General features: G+C 36.0%; 3 protein-coding genes across 3 annotated transcripts; 2 read left to right on the forward strand and 1 right to left on the reverse strand.

The window, feature by feature from the left end:
* The first annotated feature begins 2,055 nt into the window (after positions 1–2,055).
* On the forward strand, positions 2,056–6,353 carry LOC111800017 (serine/threonine-protein kinase PBL27). The gene is made up of 5 exons (XM_023683592.2): positions 2,056–2,461; positions 2,829–3,028; positions 3,698–3,887; positions 4,803–5,194; positions 5,283–6,353. Exons 1-5 carry the CDS (start codon positions 2,338–2,340, stop codon positions 5,865–5,867), a joined length of 1,491 nt encoding a protein of 496 aa, XP_023539360.1. The 5' UTR covers positions 2,056–2,337; the 3' UTR covers positions 5,868–6,353.
* A 542-nt stretch (positions 6,354–6,895) lies between these two features.
* Positions 6,896–11,356, forward strand: LOC111800018 (putative feruloyl esterase A). Its single transcript, XM_087126120.1, has 11 exons — positions 6,896–7,111; positions 7,325–7,402; positions 7,567–7,652; positions 7,756–7,821; positions 7,962–8,009; positions 8,095–8,162; positions 8,535–8,607; positions 9,277–9,438; positions 9,806–10,000; positions 10,571–10,659; positions 10,820–11,356. Exons 2-11 carry the CDS (start codon positions 7,336–7,338, stop codon positions 11,034–11,036), a joined length of 1,071 nt encoding a protein of 356 aa, XP_086982246.1. The 5' UTR covers positions 6,896–7,111; positions 7,325–7,335; the 3' UTR covers positions 11,037–11,356.
* Positions 11,357–12,323: 967 nt separating this feature from the next.
* LOC111799719 (uncharacterized) lies at positions 12,324–14,316 on the reverse strand. Its single transcript, XM_023683168.2, has 3 exons — positions 12,848–14,316; positions 12,660–12,760; positions 12,324–12,567 (listed from the first exon to the last, which is right to left on the reverse strand). The coding sequence occupies exons 1-3, from the start codon at positions 14,064–14,066 to the stop codon at positions 12,529–12,531; spliced, it is 1,359 nt and encodes a 452-aa protein (XP_023538936.2). The 5' UTR covers positions 14,067–14,316; the 3' UTR covers positions 12,324–12,528.
* Between the last annotated feature and the right edge of the window lie 1,079 nt (positions 14,317–15,395).

Consider the following 15,395-nt stretch of genomic DNA (forward strand, 5'->3'; position numbering starts at 1 on the left):
TAATAAAGATAAAAGATTTTATGACGATATTATTCTTGAAAGTAAAAAAAATGAATATGAATATCTTTTTTATTTTGTCTCTTTTCCTTAGACCAAGAGTCGAGCACCTCGATACATACATACATACATACATATATATTTATTTATTTATTTATTTATGCTATTTGAAAACATAAATATTTAGAATATTAAATTAATCAGAACAATAATATTTAAATATTTGTTTTTTTTTTAAATATACAAGGGAAAGAAATTAAAAGTATTAAATAATAAAAGAAAAAAAGGAAATTTGTAGGGCCCACGTGAGCGTCACGAGGACATTTATTGGGAAATTCGTGGGAATTATGCAACAATACATCAACGGTAATGTGGTGTGTAAGCATTGAAAAAGATTGGTTTATATTCCAATGTCTAATCAATAAATAAGATTGGATCAGATTTTTTTTTTCTTTTAAAAAATAAGAATATATTCTTTGGCTAATAAAATGGGATAAATCCCAACATCCCACTAGTTAGCTTACAACCTCGGGTTTTAATGCTGACGATAAAATAAGAGCAATTTAACAATAATTGACATGTATTTTTTATTAAAAAAAATTAGATATTCGAATTTATTTATTTTCGAATATTGAACTAAAAAAATTTACTAAGAAAAAAATGAATCATGAAAGTCCCATATCGACTAATTTAGGGAATGATCATGGGTTTATGCTCAAAGAATCAAAGTGGACAATATCATACTAGAGTTGTGTTCGTCTAACATGATATCAGAGTCATGCCCTAAACTTAGTCATGCCAATAGAAAGGAGTCGAGCCTCGATTAAGGGGAGGTGTTAGATGATGAAAGTCCCACATCCGGTAAATTTAGGGTATACTCGAAATGATAAAAAATAATAATAATAATAATAAACCTAATTAAATTAAGATAATATTTTTAATTATTGTATTTGATTTTTTTTTTCTATAAAATTGATATTTTTAAAAAATTAAATCACTTTAATATGTTAAAAATTCAAATTTTATGTGGGTTGAAACTTGGGCTACAAATAGGTATTTGTAAACTTAGGCCCAATAAGCCCAAAATGGAGTTTTTAAAAAAATAAAATAAAATAAATTTATTATTATTATTTTAGCGACAGGATGAGGACAAAGATTTGATGTTTACTAAATAATGTGAGATGTCCCTCAAATATAAAATGGCAGAAATTAAAAAAAATAATTTAATTAATTTGTATGGATTTTTGTGGATGGGAATGGTTTTTTTATTTTTTATTAATTTATAATTACCCATTAAACAAATATTAAATTATTATAGGGAAATTTTTAATGTCTATTTTGTTTATTATTTTATATTTTATAAAATGAAATAAGGTGAAAAACGCACCCAACCTTCGTAGAGCTGTTCTGTATATTGTAATCGATCCGAACTTGTTCGAACCAAACTCGTTATAGGAGTAAGTGAAGTTGGTGAACTCGTTCGAGCCGAACCTCCTTTTCTGAAGGGAGGATCGAATGGTATACTTTTGAAATAGTAATTAGCGTATTATTCAACGAGTACATTGCATGTTTCCCTAATAGTTGCGATAATGCGTGAAGATCAAACAGCCAAACTTTTGACTTTATGTTCTAACGTGCTGGCTCGAGATTTCTTTAAGTCAGAATAGCTAATTCAAGTACAAGTTTTGGTAAACGAGACTTCCCAACCTCAACAGTCTCGGTGTGTGTATATATATATATATTATTTATTTATTTATTGGATAATAAGAAGGCATTAAAATGGGATTTAGAGCATGTGTTTAAGAATGTCCGTCACAAATGTGGGACCCACTCCTATATATATAAAATAAAAATATTATTATTTTAATTTTCCTTTTCGGTAGAAATAAAAATAAATAAATTGTTTAATAATTTCGTTATGGATTTGCAGTTAAGAAATTAATTGCACCCAGATTTGGTCTTTAAGTTCAATACCATATATATATATATATATATATATATATATATATATATATATATATATATATATATATATATTTGTACTTAATCGAGTATTTTTTAAAAAGAAAAAAAGGAAAAGAAAAAGAAAAAAGGTTTTCGCAGTTCTTTTTCTCTACCTTACTACTCTTTCACGATGTCAGTTTCTTCGATTTGGTGATCTGCTTCTCAGAAATGTTCGTCGCGATCTTTCCCTGTAAGGGGAGAGTGCGATTTGATGGAGGAGGTTGAGGAAGAGGACCGATTTTTAGGGGTTGGATATGATTATGAGCACTTTAAGTTAGTTAATTCGGCCCTGTAATTGGGGTTTTTTGGGGTTTTCTTGCTTGTTTTTAGTTGATTATGGGTGGTTGTTTTCCTTGTTTTGGATCATCCGATCGTAATGGCGCAAAGGAAGCTACTAAGAAGGATTCAGCTAAGGATGGCGCCACCGCGCTGTCTCATCGTGTTAGCAGAGTGAGCTCAGGTGATAAATCAATGGCGTTCTTATCATTTTCTAGGGTTAATTCTTTAGGGTTTTGCTTGTTTTGCTTGTTTCCATCGCTATGGCTTCCTTGAACTGTGGCAATTTGCTGGTTCGTTCTGTTTTCGTTGTTCATAGGTTTTTTGGAGAAATTTTTGTGGTTTTGATCTGAAGAATTCATGGCGTTCAAATTTTTGTTGTTTTTATCTTTTTGCTGTTTTTTTAACTTCCTCATTATCTTGTTCTTGGCTTAGTGATGTTTTGTGAATGTTTTGACGTTGTGAAATGATTAAGGCTATAGAAAGGGCAAAATGTATGTTGAATTAGCTTAGTATGGTTGGCATGATGTCTAAGTTGCTGGTTTTTATAGATAAATCGAAGACATGGAGTGTATCTGATGCTAAGAACGAACCAACTGTTCAAAAGGAGGGAACAACGGCACATATTGCAGCTCAAACGTTTACGTTTCGGGAGCTTGCTACAGCGACAAAGAACTTTAGACCTGAATGCTTATTGGGAGAAGGGGGGTTTGGACGAGTTTACAAGGGCCGCTTGGAGAGCACGGGACAGGTAAGATATTGTTTTTCACATATTGAAGTTCATTATCTTGAAATGATTTATGACAATGGATGTAAAGGGCACCGATCAAGTAACGGTCCAAGCCCACCGTTAGCAGATATTGCCCTATTTGGGCTTTCCCATTTGGACATCCCCTCAAGGTTTTTAAAACGTGTCTGATAGGGAGAGGTTTCCACACACTCCTAAAGGATACTTTGTTCTCGTCTCCAATCGATGTGGGATCTCACAATCCACCTCTCTTTAGGGCCCAGCGTCATCGCTGACACTTGTTCATTTCTCTAATCGATGTGGGACCCCCTAATCCACCCCTCTTCGGGACCAGCATCCTTGCTAGCATATCGTCTCGTGTCCACCCTCCTTCGGGGCTCGGTCTCCTCTCTAGCACATCGCCTGGTGTCTGGCTCTGATACCATTTGTAATGGCCCAAGCCCACCGCTAGCATATATTGTCCTCTTTGGGCTTTCTCTTTCGGGCTTTCCTTTAAGGTTTTTAAAACCACGCCCTTATAAAGAATGCTTCGTTTTCCTCCCCAATCGATGTGGGATTTCACAGATCATGTGAAAGTCTCCTGCCCTGTCGAGGCAACATCTTTGGTTGTCCTTATATGTGAAACAAATTTATGACATGAAATATAAGTTCTGAATGACTGCTCTTGTACAGGTAGTGGCTGTGAAGCAGCTCGACCGTAATGGTCTTCAAGGAAATCGGGAATTTTTGGTTGAAGTTCTAATGCTTAGCCTGTTACATCACCCAAATCTTGTTAACTTGATCGGCTATTGTGCTGATGGCGATCAACGGCTTCTTGTTTACGAGTTCATGCCATTGGGGTCGTTGGAAGATCATTTACATGGTTTGATATCTATCCCTTCTTTTTCTTTCATCTTGTGATAGGAACAATTTTTTAAGTTTCAAATATGAAAGCAATCTTAATCACAAATTTAGCACTAACGGACATACTAGCTTGCTAGATGCTCCCACCAACACCATCATAGACGTGCACATAGAGATTATGTGTTGGGGTGGGTGGGGATCTTCATTTGCTATTGTGAGATTCTACATCGGTTGGAGAGGAGAACGAAACATTCTTTATAAGGGTGTGGAAACCTCTCCCTAGCAGACGTGTTTTAAAAATCTTGAGGGGAAGCCCGGAAGGGAAAGTCCAAAAAGGACAATATCTACTAGTGGTGGGCTTGGGTTGTTATAGCGGTCATCACATTCATCAATTTGTATCTCCCACCATCTATTTTAACAATGAGTTAACTCTCATGGCCAGATGAAGGGCTAAATCTAACTTCTGAGTCAAACTGTAACAGCCCAAGTCCACCGTTAGCAGATATGTCATTTTTAGACTTTCCCTTCAAGGCTTCCCCTCAAGATTTAAAACGCGTATACTAGGGAGAGGTTTTCACACCCTTATAAGGAATGCTTCGTTACCCTCTCCAACCAATGTGGGATCTCACAATCCAACCCCTTTGAGGTCCAGCGTCCTTGCTAGCACACTACTTCGAACTTGGCTCTGATACCGTTGGTAACAGTCCAAGCCCATCGTCAGCAGATATTGTCCTCTTTGGGCTTTCTCTTCCGGGCTTCCTCTCAAGGTTTTAAAACGCGTCTCCTAGGGAGAGGATTCCACACCCTTATAAGAAATATTTTGTTACCCTCTCTAACCAATATAGGATCTCACAAACATTCTCTTGAAGCTTTACTTATCCATCAATTTGTATTCTTCAAAACCTTTCTGATTACTTTTTGTACCTATTTTCAGATTTTCCACCAGATAAGGAGCCCTTGAATTGGAATACTAGAATGAAGATCGCAGCTGGTGCTGCAAAAGGATTGGAATATTTGCATGACAAAGCGAACCCGCCTGTTATATATCGAGACTTGAAGTCGTCCAATATTCTTCTAGACGAGGGCTACCATCCCAAGCTGTCAGATTTCGGTCTTGCGAAACTAGGTCCAGTTGGTGATAAGACTCACGTCTCGACGAGAGTAATGGGAACATATGGTTATTGTGCTCCGGAGTATGCTATGACTGGTCAACTCACTCTCAAGTCGGATGTATATAGTTTTGGAGTCGTCTTTCTTGAACTTATCACAGGGCGCAAGGCGATCGATAATACCAGAGGTCCGGGAGAGCATAATCTTGTAGCGTGGGTGAGTATGCTTTCTTTACTGTTCTCATTCTTTGTGCATTTCAATTTGTATTAATCACTCAAAGCTTTTGCTGGCAAATGGTATACAGGCTCGGCCACTTTTTAAAGATCGTCGAAAGTTCCCTAAGATGGCCGATCCGCTGCTGCAAGGTCGTTATCCCACGCGGGGGCTTTATCAGGCATTGGCAGTTGCAGCAATGTGCTTGCAAGAGCAAGCTGCTACTCGACCTCTAATCGGGGACGTAGTTACTGCTCTGACGTATTTAGCCTCGCAAACTTATGATCCTAATACAGCTGCTTCTCAAAGCAATCGAATGAGTGGTACTACTCCACGATCCCGAGATGAGCGAAGAGGCTTGCCAGATGGATTGGATAGCCCTGATGAGCGTGGTCGTGGACGTTGTTCCCCGTCAAACTACAGAAACTGTGGAGGTACCGAGCTAAGCAGAATTGACACGGAAGGCGGGTCTGGTCGAAAATGGGAATTGGATGAGTTAGAACAACAAGAGTCTCTACGAGACAGTCCTGCATATACAGGACAAGCAAGGGAAACACCGAAGATCCGCGACGTAAACAGAGAACGTGCAGTTGCAGAAGCAAAAATGTGGGGTGAAAACTGGAAAGAGAGAAACCAGGCGAACGTGCAAGGCAGCTTCGACAGTTCACGAGAATGAAAGCGATGAAGCTCGACGTTTCTCGTTTCTCATCACATTTTGCTTGATCTTCTGCTAGGAAATGAAGGTGCCAGTGCCTACTAAACTACAGGTAAAATTGCAGGAAGAAGAAGAGGAAGGAAAGATTCATATTACAAACACAACAACTACAGGTATCTTATCTTCCATTTGCAAGTCCAACCCAAAAAACATTGTTTTACTGTTCTTGCTGCTGGTTCTTCAACAATGATGAGGTAAAGAAAGAGGGAGAATTGTGTAATCAAATCGAGGTGTCGAGCGTAGTTAGGTTGGTTGGTCGGTCGGTCTCATGTAATTTTGGAGATGTCTGAAATTTCACGGGGACTATCGGAATGAGTATTGAAAAAAAAAAAAAATAGAGTTTCGTGTGGGGTTTCCATTGTCATCTGTGGCTGTTAGTTCAGTTCATCCGTGTATCATTCATTTACTCGAAGATCACATGATTTTTATAAATACAGTATTTCTAAATTTGCGTTCCGAACCCAAATTTCCAAACAACCTAAGTTTTGTAAACCAAGTTTCCTAAATCTATGTGCCAAACACCCCTAAATGTTACGGAATAGACAGATTATCTTTTGAACTAATTACATAATTACCCTTGTGGTTTTAAAAAATTATAATTATCTTCCTTCTTTTGAAATTGTGCACTAACCTTTAGGATAAAATTTTATTTTTAAAAGATGAGAGATTTAATTGAAAAATGATAATATATATGGGACTTACTTCAAAACTTTCATATCTAAGTTAAAAAAAAAAAAAAAAAAAAAAAAAATATATATATATATATATATATATTATATTTATTTATTATTTATTTTATTTTATCCAAGGTCCCTTAAATTGCCCTTAATTGTCCAACTTGAAAAAATTAAATAAAGAATTTCAAGAGAAGCGAATCCATCGCAGAAACAGCTGGCTTAATGGGATGGTAAAAGCGTAAATAAGTCTAGAGGTAAGGGCATTTTTTTGGAATTGAAACGACGATTTAACTTTACGCAATCCATCGGCTTCTCAAGTCGTTTTCCGTCATTCTTCTGCTTTGTTAAACTTCCTCCGTTTGTTGCAGAAGAATTTCCTTCTCCGGCAAGAACTGATTCTACTTGCTTAGGTGCTTCGAAACGCTGAATTTTCTCTTATCTTGATTGAAGTCGGTGCCGTCACCGGTAATTGAACGTTCCGATCATTGGAAGAGCCGCTGATTCTCTAGCTGGTTTCTCCTTTTCCAAGTTCGTTCGCTGTTATAACTTTTCTCTTTTCATAATTGTTTTTTTATTCAATTAATTTTCCTGCTCGTGGAGTGTGATTCCAATTTTGAGGAGAATTTTTCGATTTGATGAGCCGATTGTCCGTTTCTTGGTGTCTGATGATTCTCCTTTTAATCGCCTTGCATTTTGTTTCCTGTTTTTTTTTTTTTTTTTTTCCCCTAATGATTCATTTAGTATTCTGGAGTATGGAGAGGCATAGGTGGTTGAAGGTGGCGATTTTTGCTTGTCTGGTCGCTTTTTCCGTCGGAAGGGGTAATACGTTAAACATTTTTTTTTTTTTTTTTTCGTTTTGATTTGTTTTTAATTATTAAGTATTACAAGGAAGTGTGCATGTTTTTAATTTAGTGTATATATATGTTTTTTTTGGCTGAAATTTCGAGTTCGTCTAATGGTGTGCTTGAACTCCTCAAATTCAGAGTTCAGATTGAACCACAAGCACAGCGGGGATGCTATTTCTTTCAACCATACTCTTGCGGAAATCTTGGTGCAATATGCTTCTGCGGTATGTTTTTATCTTTTTAATGCCCGGTGGTTATTTTGTTCTTCATCTTATGTGCTACTTATAGTTACGTCATTCGCTTGAATTAAGCAATTTGTGATTTCAGGCGTACATATCTGATTTAACGGAACTGTTTACTTGGACATGCTCAAGATGTGATGACCTGACTCAGGTACTTAGGTAATCTGATGATTTTCAGGGGTGTAGACAAGTACTAGACATCTTTGATATTCAAGTTTTGTGTATATTGAGGCAGTTAGTTTTCTTTTAGCCAAAATAATCGGCACTTATGTTCATTTCCAATGGAAACAGGGGTTTGAAGTTATAGAACTGGTTGTTGATGTCCAGCACTGCCTACAGGTATATTTCATTGGATGGTTTTAGGGAAACTAGTCGAGCTTGGTTGAAATTTGTTGTTGTGATATCGTTTTTGTACTTGCTGCAGTCGTATGTCGGAGTAGCAAAGAGTCTTAATGCTATCGTTATTGCTTTTAGAGGAACTCAAGAAAACAGGTGAGCAAATTGAGGTTTATCGGTTTGCAAAATTTCATTGGAACAAACGATTTGGTCTTTTATAGTGGACAAATAGCTTCATTTTGCTTATGGTGTATAGCTTTTGCATTTAGAGAGTGAAAAAACTGATCTAAAGACAGTAATACCTTGACACTTTGAACGTACAAACTATTGATTAAGCAAACAAAGTTTTCCCTGTAAACTATTCCACTGGTATTATGCTTTTCTGTAACTTTGTCCTTGCTTTCTATTTGATGAAACTAATTAATCAAATCATTTGTTGATTTGTAAAGATAAATATAACCATATTAACACCTCTGGTGTTTGGGGGTTGGTGATGGTCTGATCTATGTATTTAAACTTTATTTACAGCATACAGAACTGGATTGAAGACCTATACTGGAAGCAGCTTGACCAGATGTACCCTGGCATGCCGGATGCAATGGTGTGTGTTGCGAAAAGTTTCTGTTATCTGTTCTTTTGCATATGCTAGATTGAAAGTTGTCTTTGAAAAAGCTTGTAGGTCTTGCCCACCTCATAATCTTAGTGCTTGTTTTAAGTCCTCGTCTATGTTAATATAAAAGAAGATTACATTGGGTGGGGTTACTTCTAGTGCTTGTATAAAACCTCAAGATTTTACCATTGGATGATATTTCTTTTATATCATATTGAACGATTAAGTGAGCACTGGGTGCATGGAGATGGACCTAGTTTAGAGTTTTAAAACACAACAAATTGAAGAGAATAGAGTTGCAGACAAGACATGCAGTCTATTTGAAGTCTTAAAAAAAAGATATAAGAACCATTTTGAACTTCTAAAATATTTAATTTAGGAAGGAATACAAAGTTCACATATATATGTACACACACGTACAAGGAATACGAAGTTCACAATCAGGAATAACTAACTAGAACAGAGGAGGAGTAAGTTTAAATTGCCTTCTACTTATGTAGTGGTGTTTCTTAGTTTTTATTTGATTTTCTTCAAATAACAGCACTCAAGTAGGATTCAGACCTCAGTCCTTGAAGAGAACCTTTATCTCATCATTTTTACTAAAACTCAATGTTAAGCTGTTAGAGAGAGACACAATAACTTTAGTTCTTGTTACCTCAGGTGCACCATGGGTTTTATTTTGCTTATCACAATACAACAATACGCCCTGCGATAGTAAGTGCTGTTGAAAGAGCCAGGAAGTTCTATGGTAACCTTGACATCATGGTGACTGGACATTCAATGGGAGGGGCAATGGCAGCATTTTGTGGCCTGGATCTTGCAGTAAGTGACGTCAGCTTCTTCCTTGCTTGATAACTTTGATAATTGTTGCATTGCTTTTCTGAAAGATATGATGGCCAAAAGTCTTTGACATTTAGTAGTCTTAAAATTTTGTAAAATTAGTCAACATACTCCAGTAGCCATTCGTGGTTGAAGTTAAAAATATATTTTGACTGCCTGTTTAGCGCTTGAACATTTCTTTTACTACAGAATGGAAAGCTATCGTCAAACCACCTACATGGTGCTTGAACATTCTTGTTTTCAATATTTTTAGAATCTTAGGAAGATATGAATGTTTTTATGTTAGGTTTTAATTTAGATTCTCTTGTTTGATCGATGCTTTATGCTGAGGATTTGCTATTCAATGCAGGTTAGCCACAATTACCAGAATGTCCAGGTTATGACATTTGGACAGCCTCGTATTGGCAATGCAGTCTTTGCATCTTACTATAGCAATATAGTGCCAAATACATTTCGAGTTACAAATGGAAATGATATCGTCCCCCATTTGCCTCCATTTTATTCTTATTTTCCTAGAAAGACATATCGCCATTTTCCTAGAGAGGTATGTTTCATTGATACTTTGAACTATACAAAGATACTTAGGACATGTGATGGCGTGCACTTGATGGGAAAAATCGTGCACAATCTCCTTTTTTAGCAGTTCCTTTCGTTTGCAAACACAACTATGTTAATCTCTCTGCTCTTGGAAGACATTTCTAAATATCCTTCAAACAGTACGTCTTACCTTTATCGGTGAAATGAGGGTTGTAAAATTAAATTTAACTTTCAAGAGAGTGTTGAATTTTTTTTAAAGATGAAGATAAGTGGTATCACCACTGCTTTTTCCTACAGGAATCCAACTGTAGTAGGTTACTTGAAGAGTTGTACTTCTGTTCCCATGAGTTATAAGGAGATCTAACCGTAGTTAATATTTGGTTGCAATTGTGAAGATGAAAAAAAAAAAAAAAAAAAACTAATGCTTCTTTAGGGCTCTGCAAATGGTACTTGTATATATTCAATGCCAGTAAACCTAAAAGTTGTGCACATTTCAGACTCAAATGGCAGAAACATTACATATTTCTCTGCTAAATTAGTCCCTTTTAAGTAACTTAAAAGTCCCAACAATCTGCAGGTGTGGCTTTATGATGTTGGATTTGGAAGTTTCATTTATCAAGTTGAAAAGGTTTGTGATGGTTCTGGTGAAGACCCATCTTGTAGCAGGTAATTCTTCTCTTGTTTGATCAGATGTTGATGAGCAGCATTACTTATTATGGATTTGATTCTGGAATTTTGGTTGCTATTTCTGAGCTACGAATTTCCAACAATGAAAATCTGTATTTAGTAATCTAAAGAAAGCTTTAAAATATTGCCAATGTGACAGGTCTGTCTCTGGAAAAAGTGTTTCAGATCATTTGGTGTACTATGGGGTTGAGCTAAGTAGTCCAGCATGGAGATCATGTAGATTTGTGATGGATCCTCCTCTGGCGGCATCGTATGGAACGACCGATCTGAATGGTAACAGAGTTTTCTCTAGGGATCCTGAAATTCCTCTTATCAGATTGAAGGAACCGTCCTCACTCGGAGGTAAATCCTGGTAGCGTTCATTCTATGACCGAATACTTTCTTGCCCATGATAACCTTAAAGAAGACCGTGGAGGGGTCGCGTGCCATTTGAGTTATTTCAAACCTTGTTCGAGATGCAATTGCGTAAAGGCTTGATCAGTGTGGTGGTTCGGCTGGTAAATATCCAACCTTGTGAATAATTAAGCTGTTTATTTGTACATATGGGAAAATGTATATTATTGTAAAAATTGTTACACTGAGAATTGGTAGTTTCAAAATAATGTGGATAGAAGAAAATTGCGATAAGATGCAACGTCGTAGAACAGCATGAATGAAATAATCATGTGTTTGTATATTGTTATTTGTTGTTTTTTGCTTTGAATTCTAATGCAGGGAACTGTCCAGCGTTTAGGATTTAAGGTTAAGGGTGTCGGGCGTTTAAGGTTTAGGGTTTTGGATGGAGCTAAGTTCGAGGGATCAGGAGAAGGATGGGAATGGGTTTGAAAGCCCCAGGTTCGTTTTATTTATATATTTACTTTTTCTTTTATCTATATTTTAAAAATTAAGCTAAGCCATAGTTTTTTTTTTTTTTTTTTTTTTTTTTTTTTCTTGAAATTTGATTGAGAGCAAAAGAAAACTAAGTGGTTATTAGATTAGACTTGGTTTTCCAGTTTTGATTTTTGAAAATTTTGTGTTTTCTCACTTTTTTGTAATTTTTTTTTAATCAACGAAACATTTCAGTTATTAATTAAATTCTAAAAATTAGTTTTTAAATTCTAAAAATTATTTTTTAGACTGAATTAGTTTAAAGTAAAAACTATTTTTTTAAAACTTCGGGATGAATTATTTATCCTTCCTAAATTTTCAACTTAAACTATTTCATCATTTTGTGCTCATTCAAAAAATTATTTTAAAAAATATTTGTATTTACTTTAAACTTGGCACGATATTAGAACTAAATTTATTGAAATTCGACGACTTTGGCAAAGTTATTTTGTAGATAATTTATAAATTAATCAAACTTAATTATATTGTAAACTTTATTTTATTAATTTTTTTTTTGGTTAAAAATAATGGGTTAATCAATAAAAAATTGAATAGAGTGTAATAGTTGGAGAACACTTATCTATGTATAAAATAAGGTCCAATTTGATGGATTATAAAAATTTAGGTCATATTTGTTAACCTTCCTTATTTTCTCATCAATAATGATTTTCATTTTTTCTCTCAAGAAAACATATAAAATTTTAATCAAACTTCAAAAAAAAAAAAAAAAAAAAAAAAGATAAAAAATTTATGAACTTAATTTTAAAAATAAAAAGTAAAAAAGCAAATAATTATTCAGAAATGAAATTGATATTAACATAAGAAGTTGGATTTTAGTTTCAAAGCGTAGATATTATGGTTAAATATAAATGGTGGATATTTGGAGGCAGAGGAGTTGTTATTAACATAATAAAAAATGATCAACATTTTATGATCTTTACAACATCATCAACAATCGGTTTCTTTTCCACTTTTGGTCATCTATTTCTTTTCCTTCACTGCCAAATCAGCTGCATTTTCCTGCATAAGATGAAACATTCACATAATTCAATCTTATAGTAAAATAATAATAAGTGTTCATATGATAATAATATGAGCAATAATTAGCAGACATTGGCATCTTTCACAGTCTTCTCCTGTGTGGGAAGGGGACTGCCTGAGCTTTGTGCTTCTGCTGCTTCTTTCACTTTCACTGCCTCTCCTTCTCCTTCTCCTGTCCACATGATTGATTACTTCAAATAATCCTTTTGTGAAATAAGTTGGAAATAATTTGGTTGCTTTGTGTCAAAATTTTACTCACCAATTTTCGGTTCTTCAACAGGTTTGATTACTTGTTCGACGACGACGACGCCATTGTTGCTGCCTTCCTTCTTCTCGTCCTTCGTTTCTCCGGCCAATTGCTTCTCTTTGGCAGGTTTAACTCCCTGCTCTACTTCGATTCCACCACCCTTAACAACAGCGTCCTTCTCTGTTTTCGTCTCGCCGGCCACCTGTTTTTCAACAGTACCGCCATTAACGACGTCCTTCTCCTTCTTCTCGCCGTCGCCGGTTATTTTCTTCTCTGTTTTCGCTACCTCCTTCTCCACTTGCTGGACCTCCGCCGCATCGCCATTGCTCTTCTTTTCCTCGCGTTGATCTGTTTTGTTCTCTGGTTCAATCTTCACAGCGCTGTTGATTTTCTCCTCCCCGTTCTTCTTCTCTTCTCGCTGCTCCGTTTTGTTCTCCGGTTCAATCTTCACAGCGCTATTGATTTTCTCCTCCCCGTTCTTCTTCTCTTCTCGCTGCTCCGTTTTGTTCTCCGGTTCAATCTTCACAGCGCTATTGATTTTCTCCTCCCCGTTCTTCTTCTCTTCTCGCTGCTCCGTTTTGTTTTTCGATTCAATATTCACAGCGCTATTGATTTTCTCCTCATCGCTTTTCTTCTCTTCTTGCTGCTCTGTCTTGTTCACCGGTTCAATCTTCACAGCGCTACTGATTATTTTCTCCTCAACGCTCTTCTTCTCTTCCTGCTGCTCTGTCTTGTTCACCGGTTCAATCTTCACAGCGCTACTGATTATTTTCTCCTCAACGCTCTTCTTCTCTTCCTGCTGCTCTGTCTTGATCTCCGGTTCAATCTTCACAGCGCTACTGATTTTCTCCTCAACGCTCTTCTTCGCTTCTTGCTGTTCAGTCTTGTTCTCCGTTTCAATCTTCACAGCGCTATTGATTTTCTCCTCATCGCTCTTCTTCTCTTCTTGCTGCTCAGGCTTGTTCTTCGTTTCAATCTTCACAGAGCCGTCAATTTTCTGCACATCGCTCTTCTCCTCTACTCGCTGCTCCATTTTGTTATCCGATTTAACCTTCACATCGCCGTCGATTTTCTCCTCACCGACCTTCAAATCAGCCACAGGTAAATCGGCGCCGCTCTTCGATCCATCGACGGCTTTGCGACTGCTCTTGGTTCGGCTGGCACTAGATTTCTTGCGGGGGAGGCTACCATCGGCGGTGGCCACAGCAAGTTTCGACTCTCCGCAGCCCATGGTTGAGGCGATGAACGTCGGCGACTGGAGGCAAAATGGAGAAGAACAGGCAGCGGAGAACAGGAAGGAAAAATTGGATCTCTCCCGCTTTAACAATGAAGAGGGAGAGATCGAGAGCAAAGAAGAAAGCAAATCAAAGCGGAGAGGTCAGTTTTTCGTTGTGGTTGATCGATGCTGTTATAATCGCGTTGGAATGATGAAGATCGTATGAGCGGAATTTGGTTGGTTAGGGTTCTTTCCCCCTCCTCCATGGCCATTACCGATCCGTCTTTCTCGTTCCTTTGAAGGTCGAAAATGGAGGATTTGAAGCTCTCCGTGTCACAACTTTGGAAACTGTTTCCACGAAGAAAAAAGAAAAAGTGTAATTCCAAAAATGCCCTTTAACCTTTTTTCTTTTTTTTTTTTTGGGTTTAAAAGAATTTCTGAACGACTTTTAATATTTTAATAATTAGTAAAATGGAGAAAAATAGTGAAATAATAATTTGTGAAAATATAAATATAATATTTTAAGGTTATAAATTAAATTTATTTATTTTTATTGAATTAAAATATTATATTATAAATTATATGATATTGTAAAATAAAATTATAAGCTTAATTATGTTTGAAAATTAATTAATAATGATTAATTTTATAATTACCACTTGTGTTATGGTTTATTATATATTATAAACTGAAATTTTAACTATCGTCTAAATTTTAATTTAATTTTAAAATATTTTATCAAACATAAATAACTATGTTTTTATTAAATTTATTGTTTTCAATTATTAATTATTCAAAATCATTTTTTACTGTAAGAAAATCAATTTTTATTAAATTAAATTTGAATAATTAAATATATATTATTATTTGAGTTTGAAATAATTCTATAGGGTTCCACCATTGGCACCCCACCTCGTGTCCACCTCTCTTTGGGGGTTCAGCCTCCTAGCTAGTACACCGCCTGGTGTCTGACTTAGATATTATTTGCAACGACTCAAGTCCATTGTTAACCGATATTGTCCTCTTTAGACTTTTTTTTTCTCTGTTCTCCCCCCCCCCCCAATTGATATAGGATCTCACAAACTAACTAAGACGTCCTCTTCGATAACTTTCTCGTGGTATTACAACCTGTTTTATATGCTCGATTGCTAATTTCAGTATGACTTGAATATTCTTGGTAGTCATATTCTTGGTCTCGTTTAGTTATAGGATAGAAATATCTTCTCACTCTTTCTCTTGTGGTTGGTAAGTGGTCGGACCCGAATGGAAATTTCTATATAGGACATCGAAACAAAAAAAAATGTTTTGAATGCATGAGATCGAGACCAAAAAAAAACAAGAAAA

Source organism: Cucurbita pepo, chromosome 8 (genome assembly GCF_057944985.1).
Source record: "Cucurbita pepo subsp. pepo isolate OVF chromosome 8, ASM5794498v1, whole genome shotgun sequence".
Lineage (NCBI taxonomy): Eukaryota > Viridiplantae > Streptophyta > Magnoliopsida > Cucurbitales > Cucurbitaceae > Cucurbita > Cucurbita pepo.